This window comes from Chlorella variabilis (assembly GCF_000147415.1).
Source record: "Chlorella variabilis unplaced genomic scaffold CHLNCscaffold_17, whole genome shotgun sequence".
NCBI classification, from domain to species: Eukaryota; Viridiplantae; Chlorophyta; class Trebouxiophyceae; order Chlorellales; family Chlorellaceae; genus Chlorella; species Chlorella variabilis.
In genome coordinates, this window is record NW_005435071.1 from 969,719 (window position 1) to 984,450 (window position 14,732).

The window sequence follows — 14,732 nt, forward strand, 5'->3', positions numbered from 1 at the left end:
GACGCTAGTCCCTCGAACTCCCGGCGAGATACAGTGCCGCCTGTTTCCCCCAACAACGAATTCAAAGGGGACGGAGTCTACCCTGCTGGGCCTGCGGTGCAAGGCGGGCATGCCATGCCGCGCCGCCGTCACCCTTTTCGCACCTGCCTGTTACGATCGGCACCATGTTAAACCCGGCCGCGCACGCGCAGAAAGGGCAGAGGCGCGGCGCGGCAGCGAACAGAAGCCGAGCGGAGATGCAGGCGGACGGCGGTCTTGAGACTAGTGGAGGGGGACGACGGAGGGCGGAAAAGGCAGGGATGGGGGCTGGTAAAAGGGGTCGGGGGCGCTGGGGAGCAGATGCCCGCAGGTGGGGATAAAGCGGCGGCTTGTATTCAAAGAAAGCAGGCGGATGCAGGGTCATGAACAGGCAGCGTGGGCGCAAGGCAGGGGCAGTGAGGAGCTGGGCGGGAGGGGAGTCGGGGGGGTCCAGGCTGCGCGGGACGGCAGCTGCTCAACTTGGTGCATCCTTTTCTCTCGTCTGATAAATCGCTGGTGGTCGCTAGGCCCGGGTGTGCTGCCGTCCAGTCATCATGCCGTGAGGTACTGGAGCTGGGCGCTCAGCGGGAGCGGCCCGCCAGCCAGCCCTCCCGCGCCGGCTGCCGTCACGCTCCGGCAGCACACGCCCGGCCGAGGGCGGCGCAGGCGGCTCACACCTTCTCCACCACCACCTGCAGCTTGACGGCGGTCATGGTGTGCTTGTCGCCTGTGCGGTCCTCCTTCTCAACCTCCTGCAGCGCGGGACCAAGGCGGGCAGACGCCCAGAGGGCGGCGTGACGTGGCCGCCGCAGCACCGGCAAGAGACGTGTGCACTGCAGCACACACACCCGCCGCTGCCCCTGCCAGTGCCCCACCCGCGGGGCTGCACCCGGCCAGACGCTGCCGAGGCGTTCGAGGGCGGTGCAAATACCAGCGCCCAGGTGTACACAGAGCGGAGGAGCGGCGCCCAGGTGTGCAGGGGCGGCGCGGGAGCACTGCCCGGTTGTGCAGGGGGCGCAGGGTGTGCGGGTGGTGGGTGCGGTGCGCACCTCGAAGGACGGTACCACGCGTATGTCCAGGTGGTCCTGCTCCAGGTACAGCCGCGCGTGGCACACCGCCATGATGGCGTTGCACACGGCCTCGGGGCCGATGCCTGCGGGTGGGGTGCAGGTGCAGGTGGGGAGGGGAGGGGGCGTGCGGGCATGAGACGGCGGCGCGAGGAGCGGCGCGAGGGGGCGGGTGCGGGCGCGGGTGCGGTGGCAGGGGTGCTCTGGCTCTCGGCGCGTGGGCGGCGTTGCGGCAGGCGGGGCGGGGCGGCCGGGCGCGCGCGCGGGCGGACCTGTGATGTTGGGGCAGCCGCCCTCGCGCGCGCGGTTGGAGATGGCGCCTGCCACCACCGTGGGCTTGCTGCCCTTGCCCGCCGTCAGCTCGCTGGCCTGCAGGCGGGGCCGCGAGGGCACGCGGGGGCAGCAAGGGGGGTCGGCGGGGCGGTTGCAGGGCAGCGGCGGCAGCGAAACGGTGCAGGCAGGCGCCCGGCCGGCAGGCCAGGCCAGGCCAGGCCAGGGGCAGCCAGCCTCGCTGGTACAACACCGGCTGCCGCCCACATTCTGTATGAGGCCCTCTGTGGCGCGCTTGGACTTGGATGAGACGTAGAGGGCCAGGGAGTTGGCCATGCTTCTATCGCGGAAGGCCGGCTGCACAAACAGCTCCAGGCTGTCCTCCTCTAGCAGCCGCCGCGCGATGGCCACCGCCTGCGCAGGCGCAGCAGCGGCAGGCGTGGCGGGGCGGTGAGGCACAAGGGGGAGGCGAGCGGCCCGCCTGGCGACCTTAGGCTGGCGAAGGCGGCGTCCGAGCAGCCAGGCGCGGCCGCGGCCCAGGCGCGCGCTGCTGCCACAAGAGCCTGCCAGCCAGCCAGCATGCCGCCACCGCGCCAGGAGCACCCACCCACCCACCCGGTCCACCCACCCACCTTGATGGCACAGTTGATGGCGGGGGCGCCGGTGGCCAGCAGCGGCATGTGGCTGTTGTTGCGCGCGTTCCACGCAATCTTGGCAGAGTAGTGCCGCGGCTCCTCCTTGCTGGAGATCTGCGGCGGTGCGGCGGGCGGGAGACGGGTGGCGGGGTGAGGCACTTCGCTGTGGCACGCCGGGTAGGGGGCGGCTCGGCGCCGGCACCTTTTGCTTGCTGCCAGTTGGTTGGTGGTCTGACTGCCGGCTGCCCGCAGCAGCTGCAAGCGCTGCGCTGCACAGAGCGGCTGCCGGCTGCTCGCCCAAGCCCTGCCCTTCCAGCCGTGGCAGCCGGGCAAGGGGGAGGTAGGTGGCTGGCGCCGGTGGCGGGCGGGCCGGCGACAAGGGTGGCCGCTGGCGCTCGCGCGCGTCACCTCCCTCTCCACCCTTGGCCTTGCGCACCTTGATGAAGTCCACCAGGGAGGCATCCTCCTCGCCTGGCCGGAATGCCGCGCCCGACATCTTGCTGTCGCGAGTGTATGGGTGGTACTCCCTCTCCTCCCGCCTGTTGCTGCTGCGGGTCACCCGGGGTTGGCGTTCCTCCGAGTCCTCCCTCTCCCTACGGCGACTGCGATCCGCCAGTGTGACTGCGATACGGTAGCTGCTACGATTGCTTCAGCAGCCGGCAGCTGCGGAAGGAGTGCTGCAGGGGGAAAGGGCGCAGATGTGGGGGAGATGGTCCGAGGACGGCTGAAAGAGACGGGGGGGAGCCCAAGAGAGGGATGCTGAACCACAAGCGGATCACGGTAGAGCCCTGCGAACTCCTGCAAGCGCGGCTAGCCGCTCACACGGTTGGGCTTTCCAGTTCCGTCCTAGCTGGCCATGAAGACAAAATGAAGCCAGAAGCGGGTCTTACATGGTCTCCAGAGCTGCTGCGACACGTATTTGTGGCCTTAGGGAGCAGTTTCAGGTCCTGCCAGGCCACCATTCGTCGTGTGGCGTCGTATTGCCCCTCTCAGTTGCAGTGCCGGGGTTCCCCGCCTTCAGCTCTTCTGGCGTGGGTAGAAGCCCTGATCGTACAGCTGGGGTCTGGTCCAGCTCCAGCTCCAGCTCCAGGAGACGTCCCACCTGCTGCCAGCTCCAGGAGCTGTGTCGGTACCCGGTCAGCGTCGAGCGGGGGAAAGGAGACCAGGGAGTCAAATGGGATGGGATGATCCCACTTCCATTTCCGGCATGGGGACTCCTGCATAACGGCCCATCGAAACGTCTTCATGCACAGGCACACTGAGCGCCTGGTGCATCTGCTTGGCCCTTTGCGAGTGGCCGCCGCCGCTGAGCATGCTTTGGCCTGGCGACGGCGTCTGGAGGGAGTGAGCCTGCACTTCAGATGCCCAGCACCACCAAATGGTCTCTGCAATGCACAGTAGTGAGGCCCTCCTGCACAAGGCATTGCGCTGGTATTGCCCCGGTTGGGGAGGCGGCGGGTGGCACGAGGCGGGCACTTGGACAGACTGCAGTGTGTCAGTCACGGCGAGCTGAAAGTTAAGGGCAAACATCAGACTGTTGTCAGCAAGCTCAGCATCTCTTCCTGGACAGGCAGGCTGTGGCAGATGGACCAAATGAGGCGAGCGGCAGCGGGCGGCGTGGCGGGCGCGGCGGACCTGCCAGCCTGTCGGGACGTCTCCCCGTGTGGCAATGCCTTTCGGCTTCATCTTCACATACCATGGTGGACAGGGAGGAGGGCCAGGCGAGGGCAGGCGCGCCGTGGCACCTTGTTCTGAACTCCCTGAGCGCTATCGCCCAAGAGACTAGCGGGCGGGGGCAGGCGCAAAAGGATGTGCGGGAGGCGGCCATCAAGCTCCTAGGTGCGCGCCTCGGCCCGATCGGTGGGCACCACGATCAGCTTTCGGACCGTTTGTGTAGACCAGGCCCCTGCGCCCGCTGATGCTGCAGAGGAGCTGGGGGTTGCGGAGTTTGGCAAGCCGGGGGGCAGGCTGAGCATCCCCTTCCCACCGGACGTCACCTCACAGGTGCGGGCCCCGCCCGCACCGCCCACCCGCCGCTGCTTCAGCCTGTGGCACAGACGTGACCCAGGGGTGCTGCTGTGCAAAGTGGGCTGTGGCTGTTGAATGGATTGGGCAGCGCCGCTGCACTGCAGCAGGGGTAGCCAGCCAGCCACGGCGTCGTCCCCGCGTGGGGTGCGGGCCACACAGCCTGCTGCCGCCGCTGCCGCTGCTGCGGCTGCTACCCCCGCATTCCCACCATTTGCCGCCCCCTGCTCCCACCCTGGCGCGACCTCGCTGTCCCCACGCTGGCCGCCGCCTGCAGCTGCTGGGCGTGCTGCGCGGCGCGCTGTCGCTGGGCAACCCGCGCCTGGCGGAGCCCGCCCTCAGCTGCATGCACAAGCTGGTGGCCTATGCCTACCTGCAAGGCGAGACGGGGCCGAGCGGCCGCCTGGACGACGAGTCGAACGTAGTGACGCAGGCGGGTGCTGGCGGGGAGGCTGGTTTGCGTCAGATGCCGGCGGTTCTGCACCGCCGTGCGCCGCATCGGCGGGCCGGCATGGCCGGCGGCGGCACGCTCGGGGAACGCTGCCGGCCAGTGCTGCAGCTGCTGCACCGCTGCTGCACGCACCGCGTGGATGCGCTGCGACTGCAACCGCGACCGCAACGCCTGCAGGTGGTTGCCATGACGGCCAAGTGCGGAGAGAGCAACTCCGCCGCCACCCAGCTGCAGGTGGTCAAGGCGCTGCTGACCTACGTCACGGGTGGGTGGCGGCGGCGGCTGGCGGGTGGACTGCCCGGAAGCTTCCCGCTGCCCTCCTGCCCGCTTGCGCCTGCATCCGCTCCCTGCACGCCAAGCCCGCTCGCAGCTGCCTTGCCCCACACCCCGCCGCGCCGCCTGCTGCCTGCCCGCGCCCCGCCTCACCACCTGCTGCCTGTCCGCGCCCCGCCTCACCGCCTGCTGCCCCCCCCCCGCGCCCGCCGCCTGCCCGCAGCGGAGCACTTCATGGCGCACGGCGACTGCCTGATGGCCGCGGTTCGTGCCGTGTTCAACACCGCCATCGGCGCCGAGTCTGCCGACATCCAGAACACGGCGCGCAGCGCGCTGCTGCAGATGCTCAACACTGTGCTGAAGCGCGTGGGGCAGCAGATCCTGGTGGGCGGGGTGGGGCAGGCGGCGGCGGCACGTGGGTGTGGGTGTGGGTGTGGGTGTGTGGGTGTGGGTGTGTGGTGCGCTGCGTGTGGTGGGCTGCATGTGGTGGTCTGTGTGGGGCCCTTGAGGGCAGGGGCCTGGGAGCCCAGCTGGGCAGCTGTGTGGTGGAGCGAGGCCGAGCGTGGCCAGCGGCGGGCAGCCGGGGCAGGTTGCCAGGGCTGGCCGCCCGGCACGCGCCGATTCCTGCCTCCCCGCCGCTGTCGCCTGCCGCGCCGCAGAGCCCCAACGGCACGCCGCTGCCCAGCCCCTCCCCCAACATCTTCCGCCCGCCCTGGAGCGGCAGCAGCAGCGCCAACGACGTCACGGCGGCGGCCGCCGGCGCGGCGCTGGCGGCCCTGGCGGCGGAGCGTGCCGGCGGCGGCAGCGGCGGCCCCTCCTCGCTGCACGGCGAGGAGCCGGGCGCCAGCCGCGGCGGCTCAGCTGTGGACCTGGCGGCCGTGGGGGACAGCCAGCCGCTGTCCCCCACAGAGAGCGCCGTGCTCATGGATAGAATTTCCCAGGAGATGAGCGTGCCAGCGGCGGCCTTCAGCGCCGGTGGCAGCCCCGCCACGCCGCAGGCGGCCGAGGCGGCTGCGGCGGCGGCGGCCGCTCTGGAGCTCGGCGCGCGGCCCAGCGCTGACGTGGCGGAGGCGGCTGACGTGGCGGCCATGGCTGCTGACATGGCGGAGCTGCAGGCGGCGCTGCCCCGCATCCAAACCTCGCCGCCCACGCCGGAAGGGGCCACCCCAGTGGGAGCCACGCCCGGGGTCACGCCCGGCACCGCGGCCGGCGCCGCCGCCGGGGCAGCGCACGCCGCGGGGCCGGCCACCGCAGAGCAGTTTGTGGCAGCGGCGGTGCAGGCGGATGCGCGCACCGCGCAGCTGGCCACCCTGGCGGAGCAGTCTGACCTGCGGGGGCTGGAGCGCGCTCTGGACAGCCTGCCTCAGGCAGACCACTCCGCCGCGGCGCACAGGCCGCTGCGGCGGCAGGACACGCCGCCAGACCCGCGCAGGTACGCGGGGATGCGCATGTGCAGCCGGGGCGGGGTGGGGTGCGGAGTGAGAGGTCCTCGGCTAATGCACCGCAATGGCAGTGTGTGGGGGTGCATCCGAGAGGGCGATGGGGTCCCTGGAATAAGGATTGCCAGCTGCTTTCGCTGGATCGCCCAGTCATCACCCGCCTCGGTGTGCCTGGCTGGGGCCCGCAGGGCGTTGATGCGGGACCGCCGGGCAGCTGCCTGGAAGATGCTGACCCCTGTGGAGAAGGATGCTCTCATCGTGCTCACAGCCATGAGCAAGGTGGGGCTGGGCCGGGGCTGCAGGCTGCCTGCTGGCCTGCCGCTGCCGCCATTCGCACCCTGGCCAGCTGCGCATTTCGCGCAGCCCTCGCTTAGCAGCTGTGCTGCGTGCCTCTGCAATCCCGCAGATGGCGGCGCGCGAGACGGGGTTTGGCGCCGTGGAGAGCTACATGCACCAGGGCAAGCTGCTTGCGCTGGACCTGCTGGTGCGGGTGCTGACCAACCCCATGCACGACTGGGCCCACATGCGCCCCGAGTTTGCGGGTGAGCCGCGCGGCTGTGGGTGGCGGCGGCTGCTGCGGCTGCCGTGCCGCTGCGGGCGGGCTCTGCTGCTGCCGCGGCTGCCAGTGCGGCAAACGGCAGCCGGAAGGGAGCTGGGGCACGGGGGCAGATGCGGAGGTGGGAAGGCGTTGCGTTGAGGGGTTTGGGCTGCGCCAGCTGGCTCAGGCCGCACTTACCTCCAGGCCCGCCTTTGCCATGCCCTCTGTGCACCAACCTGCCTTGCTGCTCCCCTGTCCCCCCGCCCCCCCCCCCCATCGCAGCCGAGCTGCGCTACCCGCTGTGCCTGGTGCTGCTGCGCAACTGCATGTCGCCATATGACCAGGCGGTGACGGCGGCGGTGCGCCTCTTTGAGGCCATTCTGTCGGCACAGGTGTGCGAGTTTACATTATTTATATATTTTATTGTTCGACTTGCCGTGCTGGCGGGGTTGAGCTTCTGCCTTCGCAGCGCCTGGCTTCGGGACAGCCCTGCCAGCAGCCGCCCCGTGCATGGGACGGGCGCGGTGGCAGGAAGCAGGCATTGCCGGCAGGCTTCACGGGCGGAGCATGGGCCTCCCCTGCCTGGCCCCCGCCTTGCCGCCCGCCCGCACACTGCCCGCGCTGCCCCGCTGCTGCCCGCCCATCTGCCCGCGCTGCCTGCGCTGCCCTGCTGCCGCAGAAGCTGCGTGCGGGGCTGAAGGCGGAGCTGGGGGCGCTCTACCCGCTGCTGCTGCTGAAGCCGATTGAGGCGGGGGCGCCCGACAGCCAGCACGGCGTGGCCATGGCGGCGGAGGGCGTGCTGCACGTGTGCAGCCACCCGCAGGTGGGCCCAGGCAGAGGCGGGGCGGTGGCGGAGGCGGGTGTGGGTTGGGTGGCTGGCGGGTGGGCTTGGCGCACGCGAGGGGGCATGCCCGCTCGCCTCCCCAACAGCAGCTGTGCTGTGGCCGGCGCGAACGCCGACCCCTCTCCTTGCTCTCCTGTTGCCTACCCACCCACCGACTCTCGCCACCCCACCCCACCCGCCGTCTCCCTCCCTTTCCTGCAGATACTGGTGGATTTGTTTGTGAACTACGACTGCAGCCTGCAGGCAGCCAACCTGTACGAGCGTACCATCAAGGCGGTGCGCAAGCTGATTGCGCTGCCGGAGCCCAACCCGCACTTCACCCCCGCGGTCACCCAGGCGAGAGGCGCTGCGCTGTGCTGTTGCTGTGCTGCGCTGTGCTGTGCTGCGCTGTGCCGTGCTGTGCCGGTTGGGCTTGATCCGGGCAGGGCAGGGGCGGGGCAGGGGCACGGCAGCAGACGAGGCTTGGGCGTGGACCCTCATTGTGGACCCCGCCTGCGCAGCCGTGCTGGCTGGCATCCCCGCAAAGCGCTCCCCCTGCTCGCTTCTCACCTCCCCGACCATCGCCCCCACCCCTCGCCCCTCCCTGCCATGCCGTCCGCCCTGCAGAAGCTCAAGGAGACTGCCCGCAAGGCGCTGCTGGCTGCCATCAAGTCGCTGGACACATGGGCTGGGCCCATCAAGTCGGCGGCGGCGGCGGTGGCGCTGGCGCCAGACGGCGGCGAGGCCGGCGCCGCCGCGGGCGAGGCCGCCGCCGCCGGCGAGCGCACGCCTGGCGCCAGCCCGCTGCCACGGGACCGCCAGGTGCGACGCTGGCCTGCGCGGGCCTTTTGGGGGCGGCAGGCCGGCCGGGCGCACGGTTGCGCTTGTGCCCAGGGCCCAGCTGCTGCACGGCTGGGGATGGGATGGCCCAGCGTGGCTGCAGGTGGATCCGCCCCGCCGATGCCCGCCTGCCTGCCTGCCTGCCTGCTGCTCCTGGGGGGTGCAGGAGCTGCAGCGCATCCTGGCAGACAAGGAGCTGAAGGACGCGCTGCTCAGCGGCATCCACGCCTTCAACCAGAACGCGGTCAAGGGTGCGGGCTGATGGTGCTGATGGGGGCGCGCCCCGCACCTGCCGCTGCCTCCCTGCCGTGCCTGCATCCCTGCCGTGGGTGGTGGATTGCGGGGCCCGCCCGCTGCCGACGCCTCGCCTGCCCCCACAAAGCGCCGCTCATGCCTCATGCTGCGTGCCCCGGCTCGCCTGCCTGCGCGGCGCAGGCCTGCGGCTGCTGGTGCAGAGCGGCGTGGTTGCGGACGGCTCCCCCGCCGCCGCCGCCCGCTTCCTGCGCGAGCATGCTGCGCGGCTGGACAAGGCGCAGGTGGGGGAGCTGCTGGGGCACCACGAGGACCACTCCATTCAGGTGGGGGGCCGCTTAGGCGCACAAGTGCATGGCTGTGTGGCGGGCGGCTCGAGCACGGGAGCATGGGACTGCGAAGCAGGGTGGTGGCGCGTAGCGGCATGTTGCGGCATTGTGGGGGGGAGCAGCGAGCGAGCTCTATCACTGCCTGCCTGCCTGCCTGCCTAGCCCACGGGCGCTCCGCCGAAGGCTCACGCGCGGCGCCACTGCCGCTTTTCTCGCTTTCCTCCTCCAGGTGATGCACTGCTACGTCGACATGGAGCAGTACGGCGGGCTGAGCTTGGACGAGGCGCTGCGCCTCCTGCTGGCCGGCTTCAGGTGCGGCCAGCGCTGGGCTGGGTTGGAAGCACTGGGTGTCACAACCCTGCTCCTCCCCACCTGCCCCGCCAGCCCCAGCCTGCCGCCGCATGGTGCCAACGACCCCTCCGTCTCCCTCGCACACCCCACCCCCGCACGGACCGACACCCTCGCCCACCTTGCCTGTGCAGGCTGCCTGGGGAGGCCCAGAAGATTGATCGCATCATGGAGAAGTTTGCGGAGCGGTACTGCAAGGACAACCCGCAGGCATTCAAGACGGGTGGGTGGGTAGGCGGGTGCAAGGGCAGGAGGATCATGGGTGACGCCCGGCAGTCGAGGGTGCGGCGGGAGGCGGGATGGGGGTGTGCACGGGCAATGGCGTGTGGCAGGCGGTGGGGAAGAGAGCTGCAGGAGGCCGCCTGAGAGCGGGCTGGGCATCAGGGGAGGTCCCCAGCCGGGGCTGGTGGTTGAGGTACTGCGCGTGCCCGCGACGCCACTGCCGCCTGCAGCCGACGGCGCCTACCTGCTGGCCTTTGCCATCATCATGCTCAACACAGACGCGCACAACCCCATGGCAGACAGGTGCGAGGCACAGGGCCTGGCGCTCGCCGTGGCGCCGCCTGTGGCTGCCTGCCGCTGCACGGCGCGGCACGACTGCTGGCCTGCCCGCCTTGTGAGACCCACGCACGCGCGTGACCGCACATGTATGTACTCTCTCTCTCTCTCTCTCTCTCTCGCTGCCCCCTGCACCCACACACACGCATGACCGCACACACCACACACACCCTCTTCATCTGCTGCCCCCTTGCACGCCGCCCCTGCCCTCCCGCCCTCCCCCCTGCAGGCGCATCTCCGCCGATGACTTTGTGTCCATGGCGCAGTGCCAGGTGGAGGGGGGGGAGGGGGAGGCGGCGTTTGAGCAGATCCTGCCCACCCAGGACCTGCTAGAGATCTACGGCCGCATCACCCAGGAGGAGATCAAGGTGGGTGGGTGGGTTTGGGGGGCGCTGTGGTACTGGCTGTGGTACTGGTCGCCGGGGTTTGGTAGCCGCCTGCGTTTGCCGCCAGCACAGTGTGTGAGTAGCATGTGGGCCGGCCGAAAGGGCCCGGAGGCCGCGGGGCCGGCTGCCAGCCAGCCGGCCTGTGTGTTGCTCGACGCCGGCCGGTTGCTTGCCTCCCTGGCAGGTGGCGGGCGAGGAGGAGGCGGCGCCCGCGCCCGGCAACGGCAAGCAGCGCGGCGGCGGCGCTGGCGGCGACAAGCGTGCCGAGGGCTCTCGCCGCGCCAAGCTGGCGGCGGCGGTGGGGGTCACCCAGATGGTGCTGCCCTTCTGGTCTGGGGCCACCTGGGACAAGCAGCACGGGGTGGACGTGGAGCGCAAGCGCCTGCTGGAGTTCACGCGCCAGATGATGGCCAGCGGCGGCGCGGTGGCGGGCAATATCTGGCACACCGCCACCCACGCCGAGCATGCGCGGCCCATGATGCAGGCGCGCGCGCGGCGCCTGGCATGGAATCCGGCCACGCTGCAGGCGTGGCAGCCCGCATGAGCGGGCAGCCGCCCTCTCGTGCCCCTCCCTCCCCCCGCTGAGCAGCCCTGCGTGCGGCTCTGCTGCCCTGCCCGCCTGCAGGTGTCTGGGGACGCCTTCCTGCAGTGCCTGAAGCTGGCCCTGGATGCCGCGCCCAACATGCACCAGGCGCTGCAGGTGCGGCAGGCCCCTGCCGCTGGCGGTGTGGCAGTGTGGCTGCAGCAGAGCGCGATGCACTGGCGGGCATCCCTCCCTGCCCCGGCCGCCTGCTAGGCATCCTGGCTGGCTTGGGCTTCCCCTTGACCGCTGACTTCTGCCTGCGCTGTGCAGATCCTGGGGGGGTATGAGCAGGTGGTGCGCCTAGCGGCGCTGCTGAGGCTGGAGGCCATCTGCGAGGCGCTGATGGTGGGGCTGGCGGCGGCGGCAGGGCTGGCGGCGCCCGCGCCGCACAGCTCGGCGGCCGAGGCCAAGCAGGTGGCGGCGCTGTCCAAGCTGGTCAGCCTGGGCAGCTGCAGCGAGGCGGGCATGCTGGGCAGCAGCTGGCTGGTGCTGCTGCGCGTGCTGAGTCAGCTGGAGAGGCTGCAGGCGCAGCTGCTGCCGGGGTCCAAGGACGGCCTGCCGCCACTGCCAGAGGGCGCCGCCGCCATCCTGGCCAGCAGCAGCCTGGACGCGGCGGCGGCCGCGGCGGCCGCCGCCTCGCCCGCGGCCTCGCTGCCGCCGCCGCCGCAGGCCGGCAGCAGCTTTGGCCGCCTGCTGCAGCGCATGGGCTTCTCGGGCGGCGGCGATGCGGGCGGCGGCGGCGGCGGCGGCGGCGGCGCGGCGTCCAGCCGCATGAGCGGCCTGCTGGCCATTAAGGACGCCCCCGGCGCGGGGCATGTGCTGTGGGCCGAGACGGCGGGGGTGGCGGCCATCGAGCGGCTGTACACCAACAGTGCTTCGCTGCACGGCGACGCGGTACTGTCCTTCATGCGGGCCCTCTGCGCCGTCAGCCAGGAGGAGCTGCACCCCAACCAGCCAGGTGGGCCGCCTTTCCGGGGGGCAGTGGAGGGCAGCGCCTGGCCCGCGATGCTGCGGCCCCTGCCAGCCCTCGCTCGCAGCCTGGCGCTCGCAGCCTGGCGCTGGCAGCCTGGCGCTCGCAGCCTGGCGTCAAGCGTTTGTTGCGGGTTTGCCTGCAGGGGAGCGGCCGCGCGTGACGCTGCTTCAGAAGGTGGTTGAGTGTGCGTACCACAACCAGGCCCGCATCCGCCTGGTGTGGTCCCGCCTGTGGAGCGTGGTGGCGCAGCACCTGGTGTCGGCGGCCTGCCACACGGGTGGGTGCAGGGGGGTGGCTGGGGGCCACCAGGGGGGCGCGCCGTGGCGCTCCTGCTGCTGGCTGGCCGGCCGGCTTGCCCCTTTCGCCGCCGCTCTCAGCGGCGCCGCTGCCCAAGCAGCCGTTCAACATGTAGACAAATGCCGCACGCCCTGCCCACCACCCAACACTGCAAACACCGTTGCAGACGCCTACGTGGCCATGTACGCTGTGGACGCTCTGCGCCAGCTGGCGGCCAAGCTGCTGGACCGCGCTGAGCTGGCGCGCTTCACGCACCAGGGCGAGGCGCTGCGCCCGTTTGCCGCCGTGCTGCGCCACTCAGGTGGGTGTGGCTGGCGGGCTGGAGGTGCCGGGCGGTGGAAGGCAGCGGGGGGGTGCGCGCCTGTTTTGGGCTTCATGCCCCAACCGCTTATCACAAACCGTGTGTGATGCCCACCCATCGGGCATGTGCCTCCCCACGCTCGCCCCGCAGACAGCCCCGCGGTGCGGGAGCTTGCGGTGGCGTGCGTGGCGCACGCCGCCTCTGCGCACTCCCGCGGCCTGGGCTCCGGCTGGCGCAGCGTGCTGGAGGCTCTGGCACTGGCGGCCCGCGACTCCTCCCCCGCAGTCGTCGGCCAGGCCCTGGACGCCCTGCAGCCCGTGATAGAGGCACTGTTCCGCCCCACGGGTCACACGCAGCTGAGGTGCGGGGGCGGGGGCGGGGGCCACGGGCCGGCGCGCGCACGCAGAACGAGGCAGCGGGGTGTGGGGTGTGTATGATGGCCGCCGCCGTCGTTCCCGGTCCTTCCAGGGCTGCTCCCAACAGGGCTGCTCCCAACAGCCGTGGCTTATGTGCCAGCCAACCTGGTGCTGCGCGTGCAGGGAGTGTGTGGCGGCGGTGGTGGCGGGGGTGGAGAACCCGCACGGCTTTGAGGACCTCAGCATTGGGGCGCTGTACCTGTTCCAGGTGGGCAGCACGTAGCAGTACGTAGCAGTACCATTCTGCAGCGCACACCGCGTCGCAGCCCCGGGTGCCCGCTGCAGCACGCACTCCGCAGACGCAACCATGCATATGTATGTTGCACACTCATGCTTCCCGCCTTGGCGGTGCAGGCGCTGGCGAGACGGCTGGAGGAGGCGTTAGCTGCGGGGCACGCTGACGAGGCGCTGGCAGCGCTCGCTTCTCGCAGCAGCCCCAGCCCGGAGAAGGCGCCACAGCAGGCGCCCGCCGCGCTCGAGGCCGCAGCATCTGCAGACCAGCAGCAGCAGGCAGAGGAGGCGGTGCTCGAGCCGCCAGCAGGCAGCTCGCAGCCCCTGCCGCCACCCCAGCAGCAGCAGCAGCAGCAGCCGGTGCAGGCGGCAGCAGCGGCGGCGGACGCCGCTGTCGCTGGCTGGCAGGTGGTGCTGGTTCCGCTGGCGGGTGTGGCTCGCGTGGATGTGAGGCCGCGGGTGGCAGACGGGGCGGCGGCGGTGCTGCTCCAGATCTTCAGGCTGCATGGGGATGGCTGGACGCCGGCGCAGTGGCAGCGCCTGTTCGAGGCTGTGCTGCTGCCGCTGCTGGCGCTTCCAGCAGACGGCGTGGCGGCGCTGGCAGCGGCAGGCCGCATGGACGGAGCCCACCTGCCGACCCCGGTGGTGGAGCTGGCTCTGGAGGGCGGCGGCGACAGCGGCGGCGAGCTGCTGGTGCCAGCTGGCAGGCGCACGACGGGCGGCACTGGCGCCGGCAGCTTGCTGGCGGCCGTGCCGTCTGCTCTGAGCTTCGAGGGACTAGACAGGTGGGCTGCTGAGGCATGCTGGCAACCGCAGCGCTCCCTCCTGCCCGGCCTTTCCCCGCTGTCCCTCCGTGTGCTGGCAGGCTGCCCATGCTTACCTCCGACGACCGCCCGCGAGGGTTTTTCCCTGCTGGGAGGTGCAGGCTGGAACGGCACGCCTCAGCCCACATGCCTGAGCTGTGGCAGCTCATTCTGGATGCTGACCTGGCGGCCGCCGCCGCCACGGCAGCCGAGGACCTCCAGCCCGCCGTGCGCCGCTCGGGCAGCAGCTCCGGCGGCGACGGCCGGCTGGGGCGCAGCGCCAGCACCAGCAGCGCCTCCTCGGCCGCCAGCTCGGCGGGGGGCGGCGCGGGCGAGCGCGGCGCGCGCCGCCGCCTGCCGCTGCTGTGGCAGCCGCTGCTGGCGCTGCTGCACCAGTACATCTGCTTCCCTGCAGAGTCGGCGGCCGTGCTGGGGGTCAACCAACTGCACCAGCTGCTGCTGGCGGCGGCTCCTGTGCTGGACGCCGCCTGCTGGCAGGCCGCGGTGCTGGCGCTGCAAGTGGTGTGCCTGCGTGACCCCTGGGCGCCCGAGGGCGCAGCCGCCACCGCCGCCAGCAGCAGCAGCAGCAGCAGGAGCGCAGCAGTCGCCGCCGGCAGCCCCGCCGCCAGCTTCGCCAGCCTGCTGGCGGCGGCCGGCGCGGCAGAGGCGCTGCGGCGGCGCAGCAGAGTGGCGGTGCTGCTGCAGCGCGTGGTGGACTCGCTGCTGCTGCAGCGCGGCGCCGCGATGCCGGGGCAGGTGCAGCTGCAGCTTCTGGACCTGCTGCACCGCAGCGTGCAGGCAGCGGCCGCCATCAACGGCGACGCGGGGCGGCGCGGCGCCGCCGAGCGCGCGCTGGCCGCCGGCGACGCGGCGGCG

The 14,732-nt window shown here is 71.6% G+C and overlaps 2 protein-coding genes across 2 annotated transcripts; one reads left to right on the forward strand and one right to left on the reverse strand.

The window, feature by feature from the left end:
* Window positions 1-154: 154 nt before the first annotated feature.
* On the reverse strand, window positions 155-2,763 carry CHLNCDRAFT_58559 (hypothetical protein). The gene is made up of 6 exons (XM_005845647.1): window positions 2,427-2,763; window positions 1,988-2,104; window positions 1,623-1,769; window positions 1,358-1,454; window positions 1,068-1,171; window positions 155-770 (listed from the first exon to the last, which is right to left on the reverse strand). Exons 1-6 carry the CDS (start codon window positions 2,484-2,486, stop codon window positions 690-692), a joined length of 606 nt encoding a protein of 201 aa, XP_005845709.1. The 5' UTR covers window positions 2,487-2,763; the 3' UTR covers window positions 155-689.
* Window positions 2,764-11,675: 8,912 nt separating this feature from the next.
* Window positions 11,676-12,384, forward strand: CHLNCDRAFT_13798 (hypothetical protein; the record flags this gene model as incomplete). The annotated part of the gene is made up of 3 exons (XM_005845547.1): window positions 11,676-11,793; window positions 11,951-12,085; window positions 12,272-12,384. Coding segments are annotated over 3 exons (366 nt in total), but the record flags the coding sequence as incomplete, so codon positions are not given.
* Window positions 12,385-14,732: the final 2,348 nt, after the last annotated feature.